Below are 19,447 nucleotides of genomic sequence, written 5' to 3' on the forward strand. Positions count from 1 at the left end.
TGGAACGGCACTAATAAAACATTGTGAATCTGAGATATTAAATGAACCCAGATGATGTTCAGATCAGACCCCAAGGATGCCAGAGGGTTAGGGCTGGGCAAAGCAAACCCCTTCCCTGTTGGAAGAGCTGTTCAGGTCAGTTCCTGGCAGTGCACCATCATCACAACAAGGGATGGGTCTACATGGATGCAGCCACATGCACAGCAGGCCAAGATTTCCTGAGAAAATCTGTTGCCCATGACAATTCCGGTCCGTTGAACCAGAGGACCCATGGATAAAAAAGTAAACATCCCGTGGCAATTGTGCTGACCTTTCTCCTTAAATATCATGCTCCATCTGTCTTGCTGCTTTGGTTTAATCATCTTGAGTATACAGGTCCTAATTTTAGACAGTCAATATTTGCTTTTTCCCTTAACTTCACTGCACATGAAAACTGTTGTGAGTTGATGGCAGACACACAGATGAGGCTAGAAATAATAGGAATTAGAGTTGTTTTGGTGGTGGAGTTGTCACGTCTACCTAGGCTCCTGGTGTGGCCAGGAGGTAGAGTTACCAGCTCCAGGTTGGGAATCTCCTGCAAATCTGGGGGCTGAACCAAGAGATGACAGTTGAGCACTGAAGGGTACAATGCCGTAAGTCCACTCTCCATAGCATCCACCTTATCCAGGGGAACTGATCTCTGTAGCCTGGAGATGAGTTGTAATTCTGGGGTAGCCCCAGGTCCCATTTGGAGGCTGGCATCTCTATACGTTGGCATCAAAAGGACAGTTAACCCTAAATCTTATTTAACCTTTTAAAGAAGACTGTAACTGAATGGTAGGTCTTCTGAGGAGCAACCAACAATATGCATGGAGCAAGTTCTTAATTTTGTTGGGAATTCCTCCTTCTGTAAAGATGAGAAGAAGAACTACTCAAGTGGCTGACACTTAATGTTTAATCATGTAAATGCTTCTGGTTGGCTGAGAACAATGAACTGTCACTCTGGGACAGAACTGAAAGTAAAAACAAATAACCCTACAACCCAATTGAAAACAATCAAATTTTCCTCAAAAATATAGTAAAGTAGAAGGCTGGATACCAAGGCACAGGCATGCCTTATAGCAAAGATGGCTAAACATGGTGCCCCAGCTGTCCAAGGACTACAATTCCCATCAGCCTCTGCCAGCCAGGCACAGCCACTAAACTGGATCTCCAGATTCCTACAATTCCCATGAGCCCCTACCAGCTGGGCAGAGATACATCTGGTGAGCCATAGTTTGGCCACCCCTGTCTTATAGTGATATACTGCTATCATAACTAGTTTGTTCTTTTCAAAATGATAAGTATGGTTTTGTGTTAGAGTGCCACCTTCTTTACTATATACCCATTGGCTGGGAAGATGCCGGAATACTTCTCTCAACTAAGATCACCTTCCTTAAAACAAAGTTTTATGCTGGTACGTTATAGGCACTATGAGCTGCTGCAACTAAGGGCTGGTATTTAAAAGTTCCCTTTGCAGAGAGGATCTGCCCCTATGCATTAAAGTATCCAGGAACTGTAGAACACGTCCTGTTAAACTGTGAGGACCAAGCCCTATGAAGATAGGTTGAGGGACTTGGGAATGTTCAGCCTGGAGAAAAGGAGGTTGAGAGGGGACATGATAGCCCTCTAAGTATTTGAAAGGTTGTCATTTGGAGGAGGGCAGGATGCTGTTCCCATTGGCTGCAGAGGAAAGGACACGCAGTAATGGGTTTAAACTACAAGTACAACGATATAGGCTAGATATCAGGGGAAAAAATTTCACAGTCAGAGTAGTTCAGCAGTGGAATAGGCTGCCTAAGGAGGTGGTGAGCTCCCCCTCACTGGCAGTCTTCAAGCAAAGGCTGGATACACACTTTTCTTGGATGCTTTAGGATGCTTTGGGCTGATCCTGTGTTGAGCAGGGGGTTGGACTAGATGGCCTGTATGGCCCCTTCCAACTCTATGATTCTATGATTCTATTATTATAAAGCCTCTTCTGAGAAAAGTAGACACCTGTAATCCCACAACACTGCTCCAATATCTATTGGGCAACTGAAGCCATCAGCATATTCCTCTCTGTGGCCTTGTTTAAATATGCTAAAAATGTATAGTAAACATAAGGGTTTTAGCCTGAATGATTTTAGCTGTTTTTTAACATGCACTTCTACATCTATGTTCAGGTGATAATACCAATGGAGGTATTTTGATTTGATTTGAATGTTGCTATCAGAGAGCATTTAAAAAAAATAGAGGCTTGCCTATAGGCTTGGCTATGAAAGGGGAGGCGGAGTCCTTTTTCGATGATAGATGTGGGCATTAAAGTTAACAATGAAGGAAATGGATAGGAAGAAAGTAGATTCATTTGAAATGTGGTGTTGGGAGGAGGGCTTTATGGAGACAAAGGACTGCCTAAAATCAAATAAATGGGTTCTAGGCCAAACCCAGTCTCAACTCTCCCTGGAAGATAAAATGACTAAGTTGAGGCTATCGTACTTTGGTCCCATTATGAGAAGACAAGAATCACTGAAGAAGACAAAATGCTAGGAAAAGGTGAAGGCAGAGGGGAAAGAGGAAGCGCCAGCGTGAGATGCATTGGCTCAATCAAGGAAGTCACGGCCCTCAGTTTGCAAGACCCAAGCAAGGCTGTTAAGGAGAGGATGTATTGGAGGCCATTAATTGATAGGTTCAGGTGGGTAGCCATGTTGGTCTGAAGCAGTTTGTACCTTAAATGAAACTATGCTGGTCTTAACACTGTCAGAGGACTCAACTTTTGTTCTATTAATTCATTGGGTCACCAAATGTTGGAAGCAACTTGATGACACACAGAGAGACACAAGGGAGGGCGGAATCAAGGCATACTGATGATGGGAATAGTCAAGATTCCCAAGTATGCATCATATGGGGAATGTCCTGCAGGAGACATTGCAGGAGACGTGTAGTTAACATAGGTCAGGACGTTCCTGAGTTTTTTTTTCTTTCAAATATTCTCCTCCCATGTCCTGATTGGCTCCATTGGAGACTTCCTGCTCCTTTGAGCTCACTTCCTCCCTGCTTGCCTCCACAGCAGGCAGAACTAAAAAGCAGAACAATTAGTCAGCGACTTCAAACTCTCAATCCCTCCTTTTTTCACACAAATTAATGTTCTCCCCCCCCCCCATTTAAAAAAAAATTCTTTCCAGAAGCTTGGTACTTCAAACTCTTTGCATATTGAAAATCTGCCAACAACTGAGCAAGCGCACAAAACCAAAGAAACCAGCAACAGCAAGCACTAATCTTAAGCTTTCTGAAAGTGCGGAGAACCAAATGGCTGTAGCCAAAAACCAAAACAAAACAAAGTATAACACTTGCAGGAGGAGGCAGAGGAAGAAAAAGATCCCCTTTGCTGCAAGCATGTGGGATCAGCAACGATCCCTTCTGCACCTTCTTATAGTGATAAGAAGGATCTATTGCTATGCAGTGAGTATTGGTTTAAAAACATAATGCTTGAAAATTTGTCACCTTGAGGGATCAAAATTCCTCACTACCAGGACAGGGGAAAAGAAAGCACCAAGTGAGGTCTCTGACAGTCATGGTCCAGACAGCAGGAAGCAGGAGGAACCAATGAAAGTGCAGGTAACTTGACACATCTAAACAAATGGGACCCATATTCAATTGCTAGGGGGGGAAATCTCTAAAGAACTGGAGTGGGAGGTGGGGTCGGAATGAGAAAATGCAAGGCAAAAACTAATGGCTTGAGAGAAAATCCAGAAAGTGGATAAACCAAAGCCGTAGGGGGCCAGAACTGATACAACAGCACTGTGTGGTAAACTCCTATTACTCCAGTTACATGGATGGCCATGCAGCCCCACCGCCCAGAAGGCTACAGTCTTGTAAATGTACATATCACAAGATATGATTCTGTGATTCTATGATTCTATCAAACCGCCTCAATTTGGGCAAAAATCAACTCCAGCGGCACAGTGTCACAATTTGTCCTGGCTGGTGACTGAGACTTAATATTAAGTTCCAGTGGGTGCTCCAACAACATCGGCGTTCTACAAGAAGACAAGAGCTTAAGAGAGAGAGAGAGGGAGGAAAAAAAGCAGAATTCTATCCTGTCTAGCTAAGCTACCACAGGACCACAAGTTTTGTGCCAAACTCTAAGGGGGGGAAGTCAAATGTCAGTCTGCATTAGTTGCATCCTGCTTGATCCACTACAGCCCTCTTGGAGTTGTTGGGCTTCATTAGCCGATTAAAGGCTCTGTTGAGCGGGGACACGTTCTTCACGATCCCCAACTCATTAGTTGGGAGTTGTGAGACGGCCGTAAAACTGTGTTTTCTTCTGCAAATTAGCCGAGCTGGCGCAAGTGGTGAACCAAGAAGCTTGGGAAAGCCTCCTCTCCTTCCTCATAAGCTTTATTTTGAAGCAGGGTTTCACAACAGAGACTCGACAAAGAGCGTCAGATAAAATGTCCAGTGTTCGTTTGAGGCACTGGGAAGAGAGCCTGCTGCAGCTTCCAGCTACAAATCTGGTGCAGCGGAAGACAAACTGGACTCAAGCTGAGAGGCCCGAGTCCAAGCCCTGCTTTTGCCATGGATGGACTGCTGGAACCTGAGCAAACCACTTCAGCTGCCAACTATCTTCAGAGGAACTCACTGTTGGGGCTCCTGGTGTAAGAAAAAGACGTCAAGTTGCAGTTGGCTTATGGCGACTCAATAGGGTTGTCAAGGTGAGAGACAAACAGAGGTGATCTGGGCTTCCTTGGTGGCCTCCATCCAGGTACTATCCATGGCCAACCCTGCTTAGCTTCTGAGTTCTCATGAGATAAGTCTAGCCTGGGCCATCCAGATCAGGGCGGTGGCCCTCCTATGACCACCCAATTCAACTGACTTCTTGCTTATCGGTCAGCCTCCGTTCCACATCTTAAAAGGTAAATGAATGATGTATTCCGCACGGCTGTCGGTGAAGGAAATTGACTCATTGGTCCCTTCGACTACCAGGAGCAGAAATTACAGACAAAGAGGTTGGTGGGCCGCTAAGATTCAGGGCTGGCCTTGCCAATTGAAATGCCTTTGAAACGAGTCAGCATCTTTACCCATCTTTTCCTCTCCAGCGCCACCTCTGTCCAGGGAGCTACTGCGCAGGCGACAGTGCCTGCCAGCGAGTCAGACCCCTGGTTTATCAAGCTCAGTCTTGTCTACCCTGGCAAGGGACATTAGTCTTTCCTATTACCTGCCTACTGCTTGTTCCTTTAAAGGGGCGGTGCCAGGATATGAACCTGGGAGCTTCAACACACAAGGTAGATGCTCTCCCGCTCTGTCAGTCTCTCCCATGGCCTGCCCATCCCATTGAAATGAATGTGCCCCTGCTACGTTGTTACTTCAAGCCCAGCAACCTTTCTCAGGGATCTTGAAAGTTACAGGCATGCCACTGCTTCCCAGGACTGCGTGAGAGTCTTGGTTCTGATGCAATAGGGCTAGCCTGTACGGTAAAACATGGTATGAGCAAGCATTTCAACATCCCTTTGTGGGAGAAACGTCAATGGCAGCAGACAAATGGATCCATGCCAGTGAAAGTCTGGACAGAAGTGGGCCAATACTTAACAGCCTGACTCACTTTACGTCAATTTTCTTATGAGCCTTACACTGATGTGGCTCTTCATGTGCACAGCCACTGCAGACCCACATGCTCCTCACAATGTTATCCAGACTGCCCTGACCTGTCTAGATGATTTTTGGAGGAGGACAAGGAGGAGGAGAGTTGGTTCTTAGATGCCACTTTTCTCTACCAGAAGGAGTATCCAAGTGGCTTACAATCACCTTCCCTTTCCTTTCCCAACGACAGACACCCTGTGAGGTAGGTGAAGCTGAGAGAGCCCTGATATTACTGCTCAGTCGGAACAGCTTTCTCAGTGCTGTGGCAAGCCCAAGGCCACCCAGCTGGCTGCATGTGGAGAAAGAGCGGGGAATCAAACCCGGCTCACCAGATTAGAAGGCGGCACTCCTAACCACTACACCAAGCTGGCTCTTGGTGATAAACACACAGATGTGCATCCCCATTCAGAGGTTCCAAATTATTATATGCCTGCATGGCTAGAGATGGAAAAGGGCCAAGTATGCCTAGAATCAAAGAATGTCCCGCCCTGCTTTGGAACTTCCGGAGGGCATTTGGCTGACTGTGGCTGACAGGAGATGCAGATTCTGAAGACGTCTGCTCTAACCCAGCAAGGCGATTCCTATGCTCTTATAGATCATGCGCTCCCAGGCCTGTGAGTAATCGCAGAGCAGTAATTTTGTAATTTTAGAAAAGCTACTGCAGCTTGAAAGAATTTGGCACTCCGGAGCCAACTGGTCTTTTCCTTTCTTCAGAAGGATTGAATTCTGTGGTGGGCTTGTTTGATTCATCTGGATCGAGAGACCGTCCATTATGGCCCATTTCTCTGGCCTGAAATGGGCCGGGCCCAACGCTTTCATTTCGTGAGAAAGATCTCCGGGGTGATTCACCCTGGCCAGAGAGACATGTCAGGGTCTGACTGGAAGACAGCCAGCAGGGTTAGTCATCCCAAACTGGGAAGCCCAACCCCAGGATGAACATCTTGCACCAGGGGAACGCATTTGGAGGTGCTCTCCTCAAAGTCCAGGGGCTGAAAAAGTCAAGTTGAGTCACAAGGAAACATAACAACAGTAGCTGAGCAGGGGGCCGGGGCTATTCCAGGGCTATTTCAACCAATGGCTGATGCCAACTGATGGAAATATACTTAGCAAAGAAGAAAGAAAAGAGAAGAAAAAGGAGACATTTATAAACATTTTAGGAAACAAAAACTCCACTCAAAAAAACAAAGCCACTGGGAACCTCCAGCTAACAAGTGAGTCACTAGCAGGATGCGATGACTAAGCGGGAGGACAGGGAATTCCATTCCTCCAGCCAGGTTTTTTATGTGATCAATTAGCTTTCGACAGGTGACAGAAGATGCGCTCCGTCTCTGGCCTCCCGTCGGTTCCAAGACAAATGCATTAAAACGCGATCAGGGTCTTTGAAACAAATACACGGCCGGGCGGAATAAATCACAGGCCGGCTTGTTTCTAGGCACTCCCCCCTCCCCCACCCCCAGTCGAAAGCAAGCCAGAGATTCTCGGCCAGCCGTAGCTGCCTGTGCTAATGAAGGCTTCCCAGCTGTAAAATTCCAAAACGGTGTGTCATGCGGGGAGATGTTCCAAAACACTGGATTCCACCCTGTCTCAGTGATTCTATTTCAGTTATGGCAACTCAGTTTCCACGGCCACTTGTGCTTATGTGTTTGTGTTTGCAGGCTCCCCCGCCCGCCCCCCATCTGGAGCATTTCTCTGGGATTCCCCCGTTCTCCATCTGACAGCTGACACTGGCTGGCCAGGGTACAAGAAGAAGTTCTGCTTCCTGGAACCTAAAAGGTACCATTCTCACATTGTTTTAAGCAAACAGATGGATTCGCCACATCGCATCTATCCATGGCCATTGTGGACGTCCTTTGCACGACAGAGCATGGGATTCCAGAGGCCCTCTGCATTGCCTGCTCTCACCTCATTCCCAAAAGCTCCATAGAGCTCGGCCTTGCCCACAGAATATCCAGATGGCCGTAATAAGGACCAGGAACGGTCCTTGATCCCTGCTGTCTAGACAAGCGCTGCGTCTCATTAGGCTTTTACTGCTGTCCACAAAAGAGGGGCGTGCGCACTGCGTGGTTACAAACAATGCCACCCAAAGCACTGTTGACAAAGGGAGCAAGCACGGAATGCGTGGCTTTCTTCCATGCGGAATGTAGAATGGGATATGGGGGTGGGAGAGGGTACCATCCCTTCCCTGGAAGATTTCTGGGCAGGAGGGAGGCAAAAGATGTGTGTGGATGCAGAGGGGCACACCTGTACACAAACGCCTGCCTTGCATGCACAGCATTTGGAAGCCTCTAGATCAAACTGGCCAATGAAGAAGAAGAAGAAGAAGAAGAAGAAGAAGAAGAAGAAGAAGAAGAGGAAGAAGAAGAAGAAGAAGAAGAAGAAGAAGAAGAAGAAGAAGAAGAAGAAGAAGAAGAAAAGTTGGTTCTTATATGTTGCTTTTCTCTACCCGAAGGAGTCTCAAAGCGACTTACAGTCACCTTCCCTTCCTCTCCCCACAACAGACACCCTGTGAGGGAGGTGAGGCTGAGAGAGCCCTGATATCACTGCTCGGTCAGAACAGCTTTATCAGTGTTGTGGCAAGCCCAAGGTCACTCAGCTGGTTGCATGTGGGGGAGCGTGGAATCGAACCCAAAAGTGCATATGGAGGAGTGCAGAATCAAAACTAATGAAAGTCTGCACTGGGCAGTTTACAGTGCCCCAAACAGAGCCCAGCCTTCGTTCTTTGGCCATCCTATCTATGATCTCCATGACTTCCCAAGAAGGAATTCTTACTCTCAACCTTAGTTCTGACTCCCCTCACCCAGAATGGCTAAGTGGCCGCACAGTGACCGCACTCACCGCACTATGCCTCATCCACCTATGGCATACGTAAACATACGACGTGGAGTGTTCACCCTGCCTTCTATAACACAATTGCTTTATTCAGCTGCCGCTCACACACGCACTAGCTACCCTCCCCCCCCCCCAAGCCCCAGAGTTCACTTCCTTCTACTATTTCCTGTACCAGGCTGAGAATGACTGTGCCTTTTTATAAGCTGCTCCCCAAGCTCATTAATATGGACTGTGGTCAAATCAACGCAGCAAGGGCCAGCAAGTTTCATGGCACAGGCCTGGTCTACGGCAATCCAGCCTTTGCAGCTCTGTCAGGTTCGAGGGCCAACTGAGGTCGAGGAATGGCCTAAAGCAGTAGAGCAGAGGTAGTCAAACTGCGGCCCTCCAGATGTCCGTGGACTACAATTCCCAGGAGCCCCTGCCAGCATTTGCTGGCAGGGGCTCCTGGGAATTGCAGTCCACGGACATCTGGAGGGCCGCAGTTTGACTACCCCTGCAGTAGAGATTTGAAAGTTTTACAATGGCCTTTCACCAATGCAGTCAGAAGCAACCCAGCACACCAGTCTCCCTAGGCCAGGGGTGGCTAAACTGCAGCTCTCCAGATGTCCATGGACTACAGCTACCATGAGCCCATGTCATGGCCATGCTAGTAGGGACTCATGGCAATTGTAGTCCGTGGACATCTGGAGAGCCACAGTTTGGCCACACCTTCCCTAGGCCAAGTCAACAGATGCTTCACCTGGTATTTTCATATTTCATAGAATCATAGAGTTGGAAGGGACCTCATGAGTCATCTAGTCTAACCCCCTTTACTATGCAGGACACTCACAACCCTATCGCTCACCCACTGTAACCTGCCACCCCCCTTGAACCTTCACAGAATCAGCCTCTTTGTCAGCCTCTGGTTAAAAATCTCCAAAGATGGAGAACCCACCACCTCCCGAGGAAGCCTGTTGCACTGAGAAACCAGTCTAACTGTCAGGAACTTCTTCTGGATGTTTAGATGGAATTTCTCTTGAATTAATTTCATCCCATTGGTTCTGCTCCGTCCCTCCGGGGCTACAGAGACACACACATTGGTGCCTTAGGACCAGGAGGTCCCTTCCAACTCTATGATTCTATGAAAAGCTTCTAACGGTACAGACTAGCTTGATCTCATCAGATCTCAGAAGCTAAGAAGAGTCAGGGCTGATTAGCACTAGGATGAAAGACTACCTAGGAAGACCGGTGTTGCTGCAAAAAGGCAGGCAATGGCAAATCACCCCCGAATGTCTCTTGCCTCAAAAACCCGACAGGGTCGCTATAAACCAACTGTGACTTTCCACTACCAGGAGCCCCACCACTGACTTCCTTGGGAGGTGAATGGCGGCTGCAGTACATGGCTTGGTCACCAATGGCATCCATGCATGCCCTTCTTTAATGGAATTGCCATGGGAAAGATGTGCTATGGCTTGGGAGCCTGACCAGTCTATGACCACGCAGTAGCAGTTTGCAGTCTGCTTGATCACCTTCGTTCTAATAAGGGGACAGCAAAATGTTCCATCTGAACACACCAGCGGCTTGTGTGCAGATGCTCCTAGCAATGGCTCACTTGGCGCTCACTGACAAGGGTGCTGGCTGGGGAAGTGCAATGTGTCACCATGTGCAGGCAGCACACAGATGCACTGGAGCCCTGAGGTTGCAGGCAGTATTCAAGATCACACGCCTCCCTAGGAATCTTCAGGACGGGCCTGGGTAGCACCAAGAGAGCCAGTCCACCGGCTTGGCTTCTGTGGCGAGTGAAAGTGCAGCTCCGAGGTTCTGGGCCCCTGAGTCATCAGAGTGCAATGGAAAGAGAAGCAAGAATGCTTTCTCCTCCAAATGCTCCCCGAGGGTGGGTGGGGGTTTATTTTGGGGTTTGAGTTGGGTTTGTTTCTTTATTTGTTTGGTCTTTTTTTTTTCTTTCATCAAAAGGCAGGGCTCTGCTTAGCCTCCGCTGTCTCAAAGAGGAAACGAACAGCGCCAGGGAGGATGCACCATCCGCCCACAGGAGCTTACTGTGGCTTCGCTTACCTCTCTGAGACGCTCCAGAGAGTGCGGGAAAGCCTTGGACATCAAAGCTACACTTTGCCTTTCCGCAGACAGCTCTGTCTGCAAGGGGGCTCCTATTGCAAGCCCCGCAAAAAAGAAAGAAAGCTGCATCACATCTCACAATGGAGCGCTGCAGTGAAAGAGTAAAGGGGGGGGGTCATGTTGAACTGCTGGCAAATAGAAGGGAGACAAAAATTCAGGGACCTGATCCCCCTTCAGGCAAGCTTTTCCAGCCTTTTGACCATTGAGGGACCGCTATAATATTTTGCAGGCTTTGAGGTACCTGCAAGTGATGGCAGCTGACCATGACTTCCTGCCATGTCCCCCAAAAGCAAAAGGAGCCCCAGGGGGCAAAGCTTAAAATAGCTGGGGCTCCTCCCCTTCCCAACCCCCTCCAAGCCCATCAACCTGCCCAAATAAGGGTAGAATTGGCTTCAATTTTTTTAAAACCCAGATCTAAAAATGGCAAGCACAAAGTGGGACCACCATTTTGAACCCCACCACCACCACCATGGGACCACCGAAGGGTGTTTGTGCCACTGTATGACACCTTGGTAGAAGGGTTGGGAAGCCCTGTTCTAGGGGCTCCAGTCAATCATGTGACTTATCTCCTATGATCGGGTCTCAGTTTGTAAGGGGGCTCCAGAGGGAATTGTTGCTTGGGGCACTGGAGTGGTGGTTCTCAGCAGCCCTAGTTGGGCAGGGGGTCATTTCTGAGCACATTCAAGCTTTTAAGGAATGCCATGACATGGTGGAAGGTGCAGCCTACTAATGGACACTCTATAGGGTTTTCAAGGCAAGAGGAAAGCAGGGGTGGTGGGCCTTTGCATGCCTTTGGATAGCAAATCTAGACTTGCTTGGGAGTCTCCCACACAAGTCATGACCAGTGCCAACCCAGCTTCGCTTCCAAATCTGACAAGACCAGCCAGGACCACCAAAGGTACAGCATGTCATAAAGGACAGGCTACATACAATAAGTCCTTCTCCTGTTGGTAGAGGAATCTCACTCAAAGGGCTTCCCTGCACCAGGTTTTTGTTCAGCTTCTTAACCCAACAGTTTCCCCCTTCTGAAAACATAGTGCCATATGCTGATTCAGACCACTTTCCAGTGGTCTGGAAAAACATGGAGAATTTTTTAATTACAAAAACAACACAGCAAACAAACATAAAACCTGGATAGCAACGGGCAAGTGACAGCCTATGCATGGCAGGGGAAACTGACATAGTTAAGGAACAAAGCTGAGTAACTGCTCTGCACAAAGTTATCATGTCGTAACTTTCTATGAGTGAACAGAGCTGCCCGGGCAGGACAGATTTGGGTTTCAGCTTGGCCTGGAGAGCCCCATTTAACATTCATTTATAACTCACCTGGCTGACCACTTGAGGCAAAAAGAATTTTCAGAAAGAAAATGGAAGCCGATTTCCCCCGCCCGACCCCCAATGTGCTTTAAGAGATTGGAAGTGACACCTCGGCAGTGCAACTACATAAATTGTTTTCTACACATTAGCAGATTTGTTGAACATTGCCCAGGGTGGGGGGGAGGGGTGCCTTAAAAATGGTCAAACGGGATTTCCTAATTCACAAAGGCAAGGATGCCTTTATTCTTGGCAGAGAGGGGCTGAGGCTCAGTGGAAGAGCCTCCGCTTTGCATGCCGAAGGTCCCAGGTTCAATCCCGACCATCTCCATACAAAAGGGTCAAGTAGTAGGAAAGACCTGAGACCCTGGAGAGCGGCTGCCAGTCTGAGTAGACAACCCTCTTTCTTTCTTTTATTGAAGGGCGGGGGAGAAGATTGGAGACAGCAGAGGAGGGAGAAAAAGAACAAGACGCAAATCTCTACCGAGAGAAGTTAGGGCTTCTGGAGCTTTTGCTGAAAGAAAAGCTTGCAGCCTGGGAACTAGGAAGCCTTTGAATTGAAGCCTTGGCCAATCCGGGCTTCTCTACCACGGAGGCTCAGCAGCAAGTTCAGAACACGCAGAGATCTGCATGCTTTCTCATGACGATTTTTCAAATATTGAGGGTTATATCCCCTCTAGGATGTTGCGAGGGAAAGGTAGGGTCACTCCGGTTCAATCAGGCTTGTTGCAGAGGGAAAATCTGAATCGGACAAAATCAAAATGGAAATCGCATTCAGTGGAGACGGCAGAGACTGAATCGACCTGGGATTGGAATAAAAGCTATGTGCAGATTCAGCCCTGATTTAGTACAAGACAGCTTCATGTCTTCACCAGTTGCCAAGTTCCTATCCAGTGGCAGCCTCACACTGTGAATGGACGGGGCACCTGTGTGCAGGCAGACAGTGGCTTTCATTCCTCCCAGCAGGTTCCTGTTCACCACTGGAAGCTGCTATTTACAAGCGTCAGAGCTGCAGATGCAGCTTCCCATCTCGCGTGGGGCGGCTGCTGTAGCTGCATTTTTCTTTCTTAAAAAAAGGTTTAAAGCTTTGTTTTGCTTCCAGTATCTTGCCGTGTCTATCTCTGAACTGCAGCCAGGCCCCTAAGAGATCCCATAGTGGGTGGCAGCTCTTACTAACAACCAGCCCCCCCCCCCCATGAGTAAGAGCTGCAGAGGTCAGCCTGAAAATGTTTTCTAATTGTGTGTGAAGTAAATGTGCTGCATCCTCTCTTAGTCATCGCCCATTGTTTGAGCCGGTGCGTTACCTAGCGAAAACAATGACTCTATGCTGAAGCTATGCCTTGAGGTCAGGTATGATTCAGGTCGGAAATCAAAGCAACGCCGCAGCTAGTCACGGTGGGCCGTGATGAATGCCAGGGCAAAACAGTAGTCAGGATAGATCCGAATGGGGGAAGAGAATGGTTATTTATGCTAGGATTCAGGGACAGACAGCTCCTTTGCCAGATGTGACACCAGGAGGCATGTCCCCAAAACTGGACAAATGGAGAGAGAATAACAGTTGTAGCTGTCACAGTTGTCAGCTACGGGTAGGGAAATACCCAGCAACAGCTTTTCTGGTACCCACCAAGCATTTTCAGAAAGGTGGAGCCAGCAGAGTATCTGGTTGGCCCCTGGAGATCTGCCAGATGAGTGTTTTTCAGCTAACCAAATATGTACACGATGCATTCATTTTCAAAAGCATCCTGTTAAACAGAGCTTCTGCCTGAAATGCTGAAGAGCTATGTTTGGAGATAAGAATAACCCCACTCTCTGCCATTTTGTGTTGGCTCCGCCTCCTGAGACTGCCATTTTGTCGTTGTGCCCATCATGCTGTGTCAGATTTCCAAAGCTGCCTGCTGGCTCAAAAAAGGCTGAGGACCACTGATATGTAGGGATGACTTGGACGACATACACCCTATTTCAATTGGACAATACGGGCATGAAGAGGCAAGGAGGACTATGGGCTGAAATAGTACAGGGAAGGATTGGAACATTTGTTGATATAACTCTATGGAAGGATCCTACCTTGAGTCTCCCTGCCAACTCCTTGGTGATGGGGGAATTCTACCTCTGCAGGGCCCAGCAGTGTACTAACAGGAGCTATCTCGATTGGCATTTGGGGAATTGAGGAACCGAGAGCATTCCTTTCTCCCAGTTGCTTCCCTGGCACCATTACAGGAGAGCTCTAGATTTCTTTCCTCTTTATTGGTTTTATAGGCTAAGCAGCCTCCCTTTCGTTTCTGGTTCACCTCGGGCTCATTTGGACAGCTGCTAGTAAAATCCCTTCCTACAGGATGTAGCCTTATTTACGAGCAAAATTTGAGAAATGGCACAAACAACGGCATACCTGGTGTCTTTTCTGTGAAGACAACTTTCGACTCGGCGGTAAAATTCTGGCCGGTCAGAATCAACTGTTGCCCACCGTAGACCAAGCAGTTGTCAACATCTTGTCTCTCCACCATGGGAAGTTCATGAGCAGAGCGTTGAGCTGGGGACAAAATACAGCCATGAATGAAATCGAATCGCATTTTCTCTCTCTCTCTCTCTCTCGTTTTGTTTTGTTGTTTTTTTTCGGTAGGAAATTTCAGAGCAATCCGTGGGGTTCACAGTTTTGTCACTATTGCCATCTCTCCAGTGCCAAAAGCGCTTCTCCAGGAGGCTAAATTTAGTGCTTAAAGAAAACGAGGAAAAATAAACTTATGCTCCAAGCATTTTTACTTGGAAACCGTTAGGGGCTGGCTCCAGCGTTTCAGCTGTGCTGGCCTCACTCCTTGTCCTTGACAAAAGAGAACTCGGCTGAAATGAGCTGGAGTCGGCCCATGCCTGTTTCTACTCAATGGCCAAATATTCAAGAGCAAGTACACTGCAATCTTGGAACCTTAAATATGCCACCTGCACACTGGATTCTAGTGGATAACCCTGAATTCTTGTAAACAAACAATCTTTATTTTACAGTCATTTAGACCAAAATTTCAGATGCACTACTATACAATAGCAGTTTATAAAAAGAGAAGGTAATACATAAAAAAGGTTAAAAATGCATCAGCAGTAAACCTTAATAACTTTCAAACCATAAAAGTCAACATTTAATAAGCGTTAAATACCACTGACTATATTACTAAAACAAAATGAGACATGAAAGCAGTAAAACTATTAAAACTGTTAAAATATAAAACAAAAAAAAACCAATACCATAAAATCTACTAACCAAAAAAACATAAGCTTGTAAACTAAACTAAAGCATAACTCAATCTAAGCTGGGAAAGGAAGGCTTTGGAATGACCCTAAATGGAACTAGATCTCAGTTGTTCCATTTTTAGAGAGAGAAAGAAAGAGCAGAATGTTTGTGACTATTCCGTAACAGTCACACACATGGATGCATATTGCCACCTGAAAGACACTGTCATAGAGTAGTCACAAACATTCTAAGTGCTGAAAGTTGAAAAGTAATGTGTAACAAATCAGACTTGGGCTGGGAGAAAAAACACAACCCCACCTTAGAGACAAGATGGGTCAAATAATAGTAGTTGACTGAGGAGGAGGAGGAGGGTGTGTGTTAAGACAAGGGTATTCCAAACATGGCAGCTGAGCTACAGAAGGTGCTGAAAAAAAGTTAAGAATATAAGAACCCTACTGGAGCAGACCAATGGTCCATCTGGTCCAGTATCCTGTCTCACACAGTGGCTAACCAGTTCCCTTAGATCATGGCAGGGGCTCATGGGAATTGTAGTCCATGGACATCTGGAGGGCCACAGTTTGACTACCCCTGCCTTAGATGATCAACAACAGGGCACAGAGGCCTTCACAGATGTTGCCTCCTGGCTCTCGGATCCGGAGGATTAGTCTCCCCTGTTGCCACGGCTAGACTGACATTGTATCTGAAGAAGTGTGCGTGCACACAAAAGCTCATCCCTTGAATAAACCTTTGTTGGTCCTAAAGGAGCCACTGGACTATAAATTTGTTCTACCACAGCTAGTAGTCATTGACAGGCTTATCCTCCATGAATCTACCTAATCCCATTGTAATGCTGTTTATTCCTGTGGCCATCACTACATCCTCTGGCAGCAGACTCCACATCGTAACCATTCTCTGTATGAAACAGTATTTCTTTCTGGCTGTCCAGAACCTACTGCCCATCACCATCAGATGCCCTTGAGTTCTGTCTTTTGGAAGCAGTAGACCAATTTTGCTTTGTTGACACAGTATTCTAAATGAGGCTGCACCACAGAGCTACACAGGGTCATTACGATATCGGCTGTTTTATTCTCAATCCCTTCCCATTAAGAAGGCAGGCATTTGCACCCCTCTGAGCATTACTGCATTCCAAAACAGTAGAGTAGGAGCACTACCTTCCTCCCTCTTATACTCTGCAATCTGAGCATCCACCCTCCCCACAACTACAACAGCTGGAAAGGATCATGGATTTCCTTCTGAACACTCCAGATGTGTCGCTAGGGCAACTGTTTAGGTTAGGTGACCTCGGAGTTCAGGACCCGAATCGGAACTCCTCCAAATCCATCCCTTCCCTTCTTCTCCGGAGAGTTCTTTTCAATGGGTTTGCATCTTTCTAGGCTTTGAATGCTCTCAAGGTGAAAAGAGGAAGGGAGAGGCTATCCTGGGAGACACTGAAACATGCACTGTTGGCCTGGCCACTCAGCCTCCCTGCTTGTAGTTGGGAATTTTTCTTTCCTCTTGCCTCAGATGAACTAAAATCACATGAACATACATGTAAAAGTGCCTCAGACTAAACCAGACCTTTGGTCCATTGAGGTCAGTATTGTCTACTCAGAGTGGCAGCAGCTCTCCAGGGACTCAGGCCAAGGTCTTTCCCATTACCTACCACCTGGCCCTTTTAACCGGAGATGCCAGGGATTGGACCTGGGACCTCGTGCCCACCAAACAGGTGCTCTGTCACTAAGCCACGACCCCTCCCCTGCTGCATCGGCTACTTAAAAGTTTTCTACCCCTACCCACCAAATACAAATCATAATTTTTACCACCTAATTCACACTTCTGAAAATGTTTCAGTGATATAATAAACAGAAGGGAGAACCAAGCCCCACCATGAAGAGAAATTATAAACAAAAGGGTTGTGTTTCAAATGATAATTCCCTTTCTGGGCTCAATTTAAGGTGCTGGTATTGGCCTTTAAAGCCCCCTACAGTCCGGGACCAACAAACCTTTGAGCTTGACCAGTGAGGTTTGTTGGTCCCAAAGCTGTACAGGGCTTTGGCTGCCCCCACCATTTGAGGCTAGCCAGGTGGCAAATCAAGAAACGGCCTTCTGTATAATGGCACCAACATTTTGGAAGTCCCTTTCCAGGAAGACTCGTCTGTCTCCATCAACTGAACTATTTAGCCAGCAGGTGAAGACTTTTGTTTCATCTGGCATACTTCCCAATAACTGTTTTAGCCCTCCTCATAGTCTTGTCTATGGTTGGTTTGTTCCTATTGCAAACCACCCTGAGCCACTAGGGAGGGTGGCATAGACATTAAATAATAATAATAATAATATGTGTTTTTAATTGAATTTTATATTTTAACCCTATTGTAATTTTTAAAATGTTGAAATGTTTTATGTCCGATGCCCTGTGGACCCTGAGGGGGTGGCAAGGGGGCAAAATAAATAAATAAATAAATGAATGAATGAATGAATGAATGAATGAATGAATGAATGAATGAATGAATGAATGAATAAATAAATAAATAAATAAATAAATAAATAGGTGATCGTGCTGGAAAATGTTTTTGTTGGTCTGTAAAAGGTACTATTGGATTCCTGCATATGTTTACTACAACTGACGAACACAGCTACCCACTGGAATGACCACTACCCTCCAGGCATAGGCTGGTTTTCAGAAAAACAGCACAGGGCTCATTGTCACAGAGTTTTGGCTAAGGTTCTGAGAAGATTGCTACCAGTGGGAATAAGAACCCAGAAGTGACATCACTGTATCACACAATGCTATAGGAATTTCCCAGTTCTCTATGGTTTTTACCATAGAGTTTTGAGGAAACCCAATGGTGACGTAACTTCCAGCTATGCACCCAATGCTGCTTCCCTCACTGGGTTGGCAACCGTATTTTTGCCTGTTTAAAAGCTATTTGCTGTGCAATTAAAAATTCAGTTCCAAAAACACATATTGCTACCAACCAATCACACTTACAGAGCAATCCTAAAGAGAGTTACTCCAGCCTAGGCCCATTCATTGTAAAGGGCTTAGACTTGAGTAACGCTCTTTAGGACTCCACTGTTAATCATTTTCATGATTTTTGTTTTTGTTAAGAACGTTATTCACACAGCTGGCCCACAAGACTGTCGGGTCTTTAGTATATACGCCGAGATGACTTTCACAGAAGTTACTTATTTCTTCCACATGGCTTGTATAATTAATCATTCTTTGTAAATAGTCAGGAGTTCTGATGAGTTCTTAATTGGATTTACTGCTAACAAGAGAGTTATAGTTCTGAAATGATATATAGTTCTGAATTAAATCTCCTCCCACAATCCATCTATGGCACTCTAAAAGAGAGACGCTTACATTAAGTCTTTAAGAATATATCTTCTGAGTGGATTCTGAAGCTAGACGTTTTTTGGAGGGAGTTCCAGCGCGGCTTGATAAATCTGCTTTGAATAAGTACATCCCTTACAAAGCCTCCAGTTTAGCTAATAAAACAGTTCTTTCAGTTTCATGAGCCAACCAAACAGGTAAATGCAATGACAGACACGTTCGTAAAAGTGTGGTTAATAAAATAAAAAAACAGAACCATTCCATGTGTGGCTACTTGTAAGAGAAGGCAAGGAGCAGAAGCAGAGAAATCTGGCATTCCACCATCAGAACAATCCAAAATACAGATAGCCGCCCAGCTTTAAAACCACTGGGATCAAAAATACACACATGGCGTAAAATTCAAGAAAGATGAAATAAATTTTTCAGACCAATCATCCCGCATAGATATTGATCTAGCACTCCACCCTGCATTGGCAGCTGATGGTTGGACATGGCAAATGTACAGCTAAGGACAATACTTTCTCGATATCCCAACACCTGGTATGTACCATTCGGAGCTGAAGGGAAACGGATGTAGTAACATCACCTTCATGTGCAGCACGTTTGGAACTGGACCCAAGCTGTCCATTAAACATGGCTCTGCACTCCACTGCAATGTCTAAAAACCATCCAGGATCATCCGGCCATGAGTATGCCCATCCTTGGTGTAGTGGTTAAGAGACAGCTGGGTGTGGTGGTTTAAGAGCAACGGCTTCTAATCTGGAGAGCTGGGTTTAATTCCCCGCTCCTCCACACGCAGCCAGCTGGGTGGCCTTTGGCTAATCACAGTCCTGATAGAGCTGTTCTCACAGAACAGTAATGTCAGGGCTCTCTCAGCCCCACCTACCTCACGGGATATCTGTTGTGTGGAGAGGAGGGGAAGGCGATTGTAAGGTGCTTTGAGACTCCTTTTGGTAGTGAAAATCAGGGTATAGAAACCAATTCTTCTTCTTATACAAGAAGGGGAC

At 46.6% G+C, this 19,447-nt stretch overlaps 1 protein-coding gene across 9 annotated transcripts in view; it reads right to left on the reverse strand.

The window, feature by feature from the left end:
- Positions 1-19,447, reverse strand: part of NFATC2 (nuclear factor of activated T cells 2) — a 157,379-nt gene that overhangs the window by 66,933 nt on the left and 70,999 nt on the right. For all 9 annotated transcript variants that reach the window (XM_077335632.1, XM_077335635.1, XM_077335633.1 and 6 more), the window contains exon 6: positions 14,276-14,416. In XM_077335632.1, the coding sequence (XP_077191747.1) occupies positions 14,276-14,416 (141 nt within the window). The remainder of the gene's footprint in view (positions 1-14,275; positions 14,417-19,447) is intronic.

This window comes from Paroedura picta, chromosome 4 (genome assembly GCF_049243985.1).
Source record: "Paroedura picta isolate Pp20150507F chromosome 4, Ppicta_v3.0, whole genome shotgun sequence".
NCBI classification, from domain to species: Eukaryota; Metazoa; Chordata; class Lepidosauria; order Squamata; family Gekkonidae; genus Paroedura; species Paroedura picta.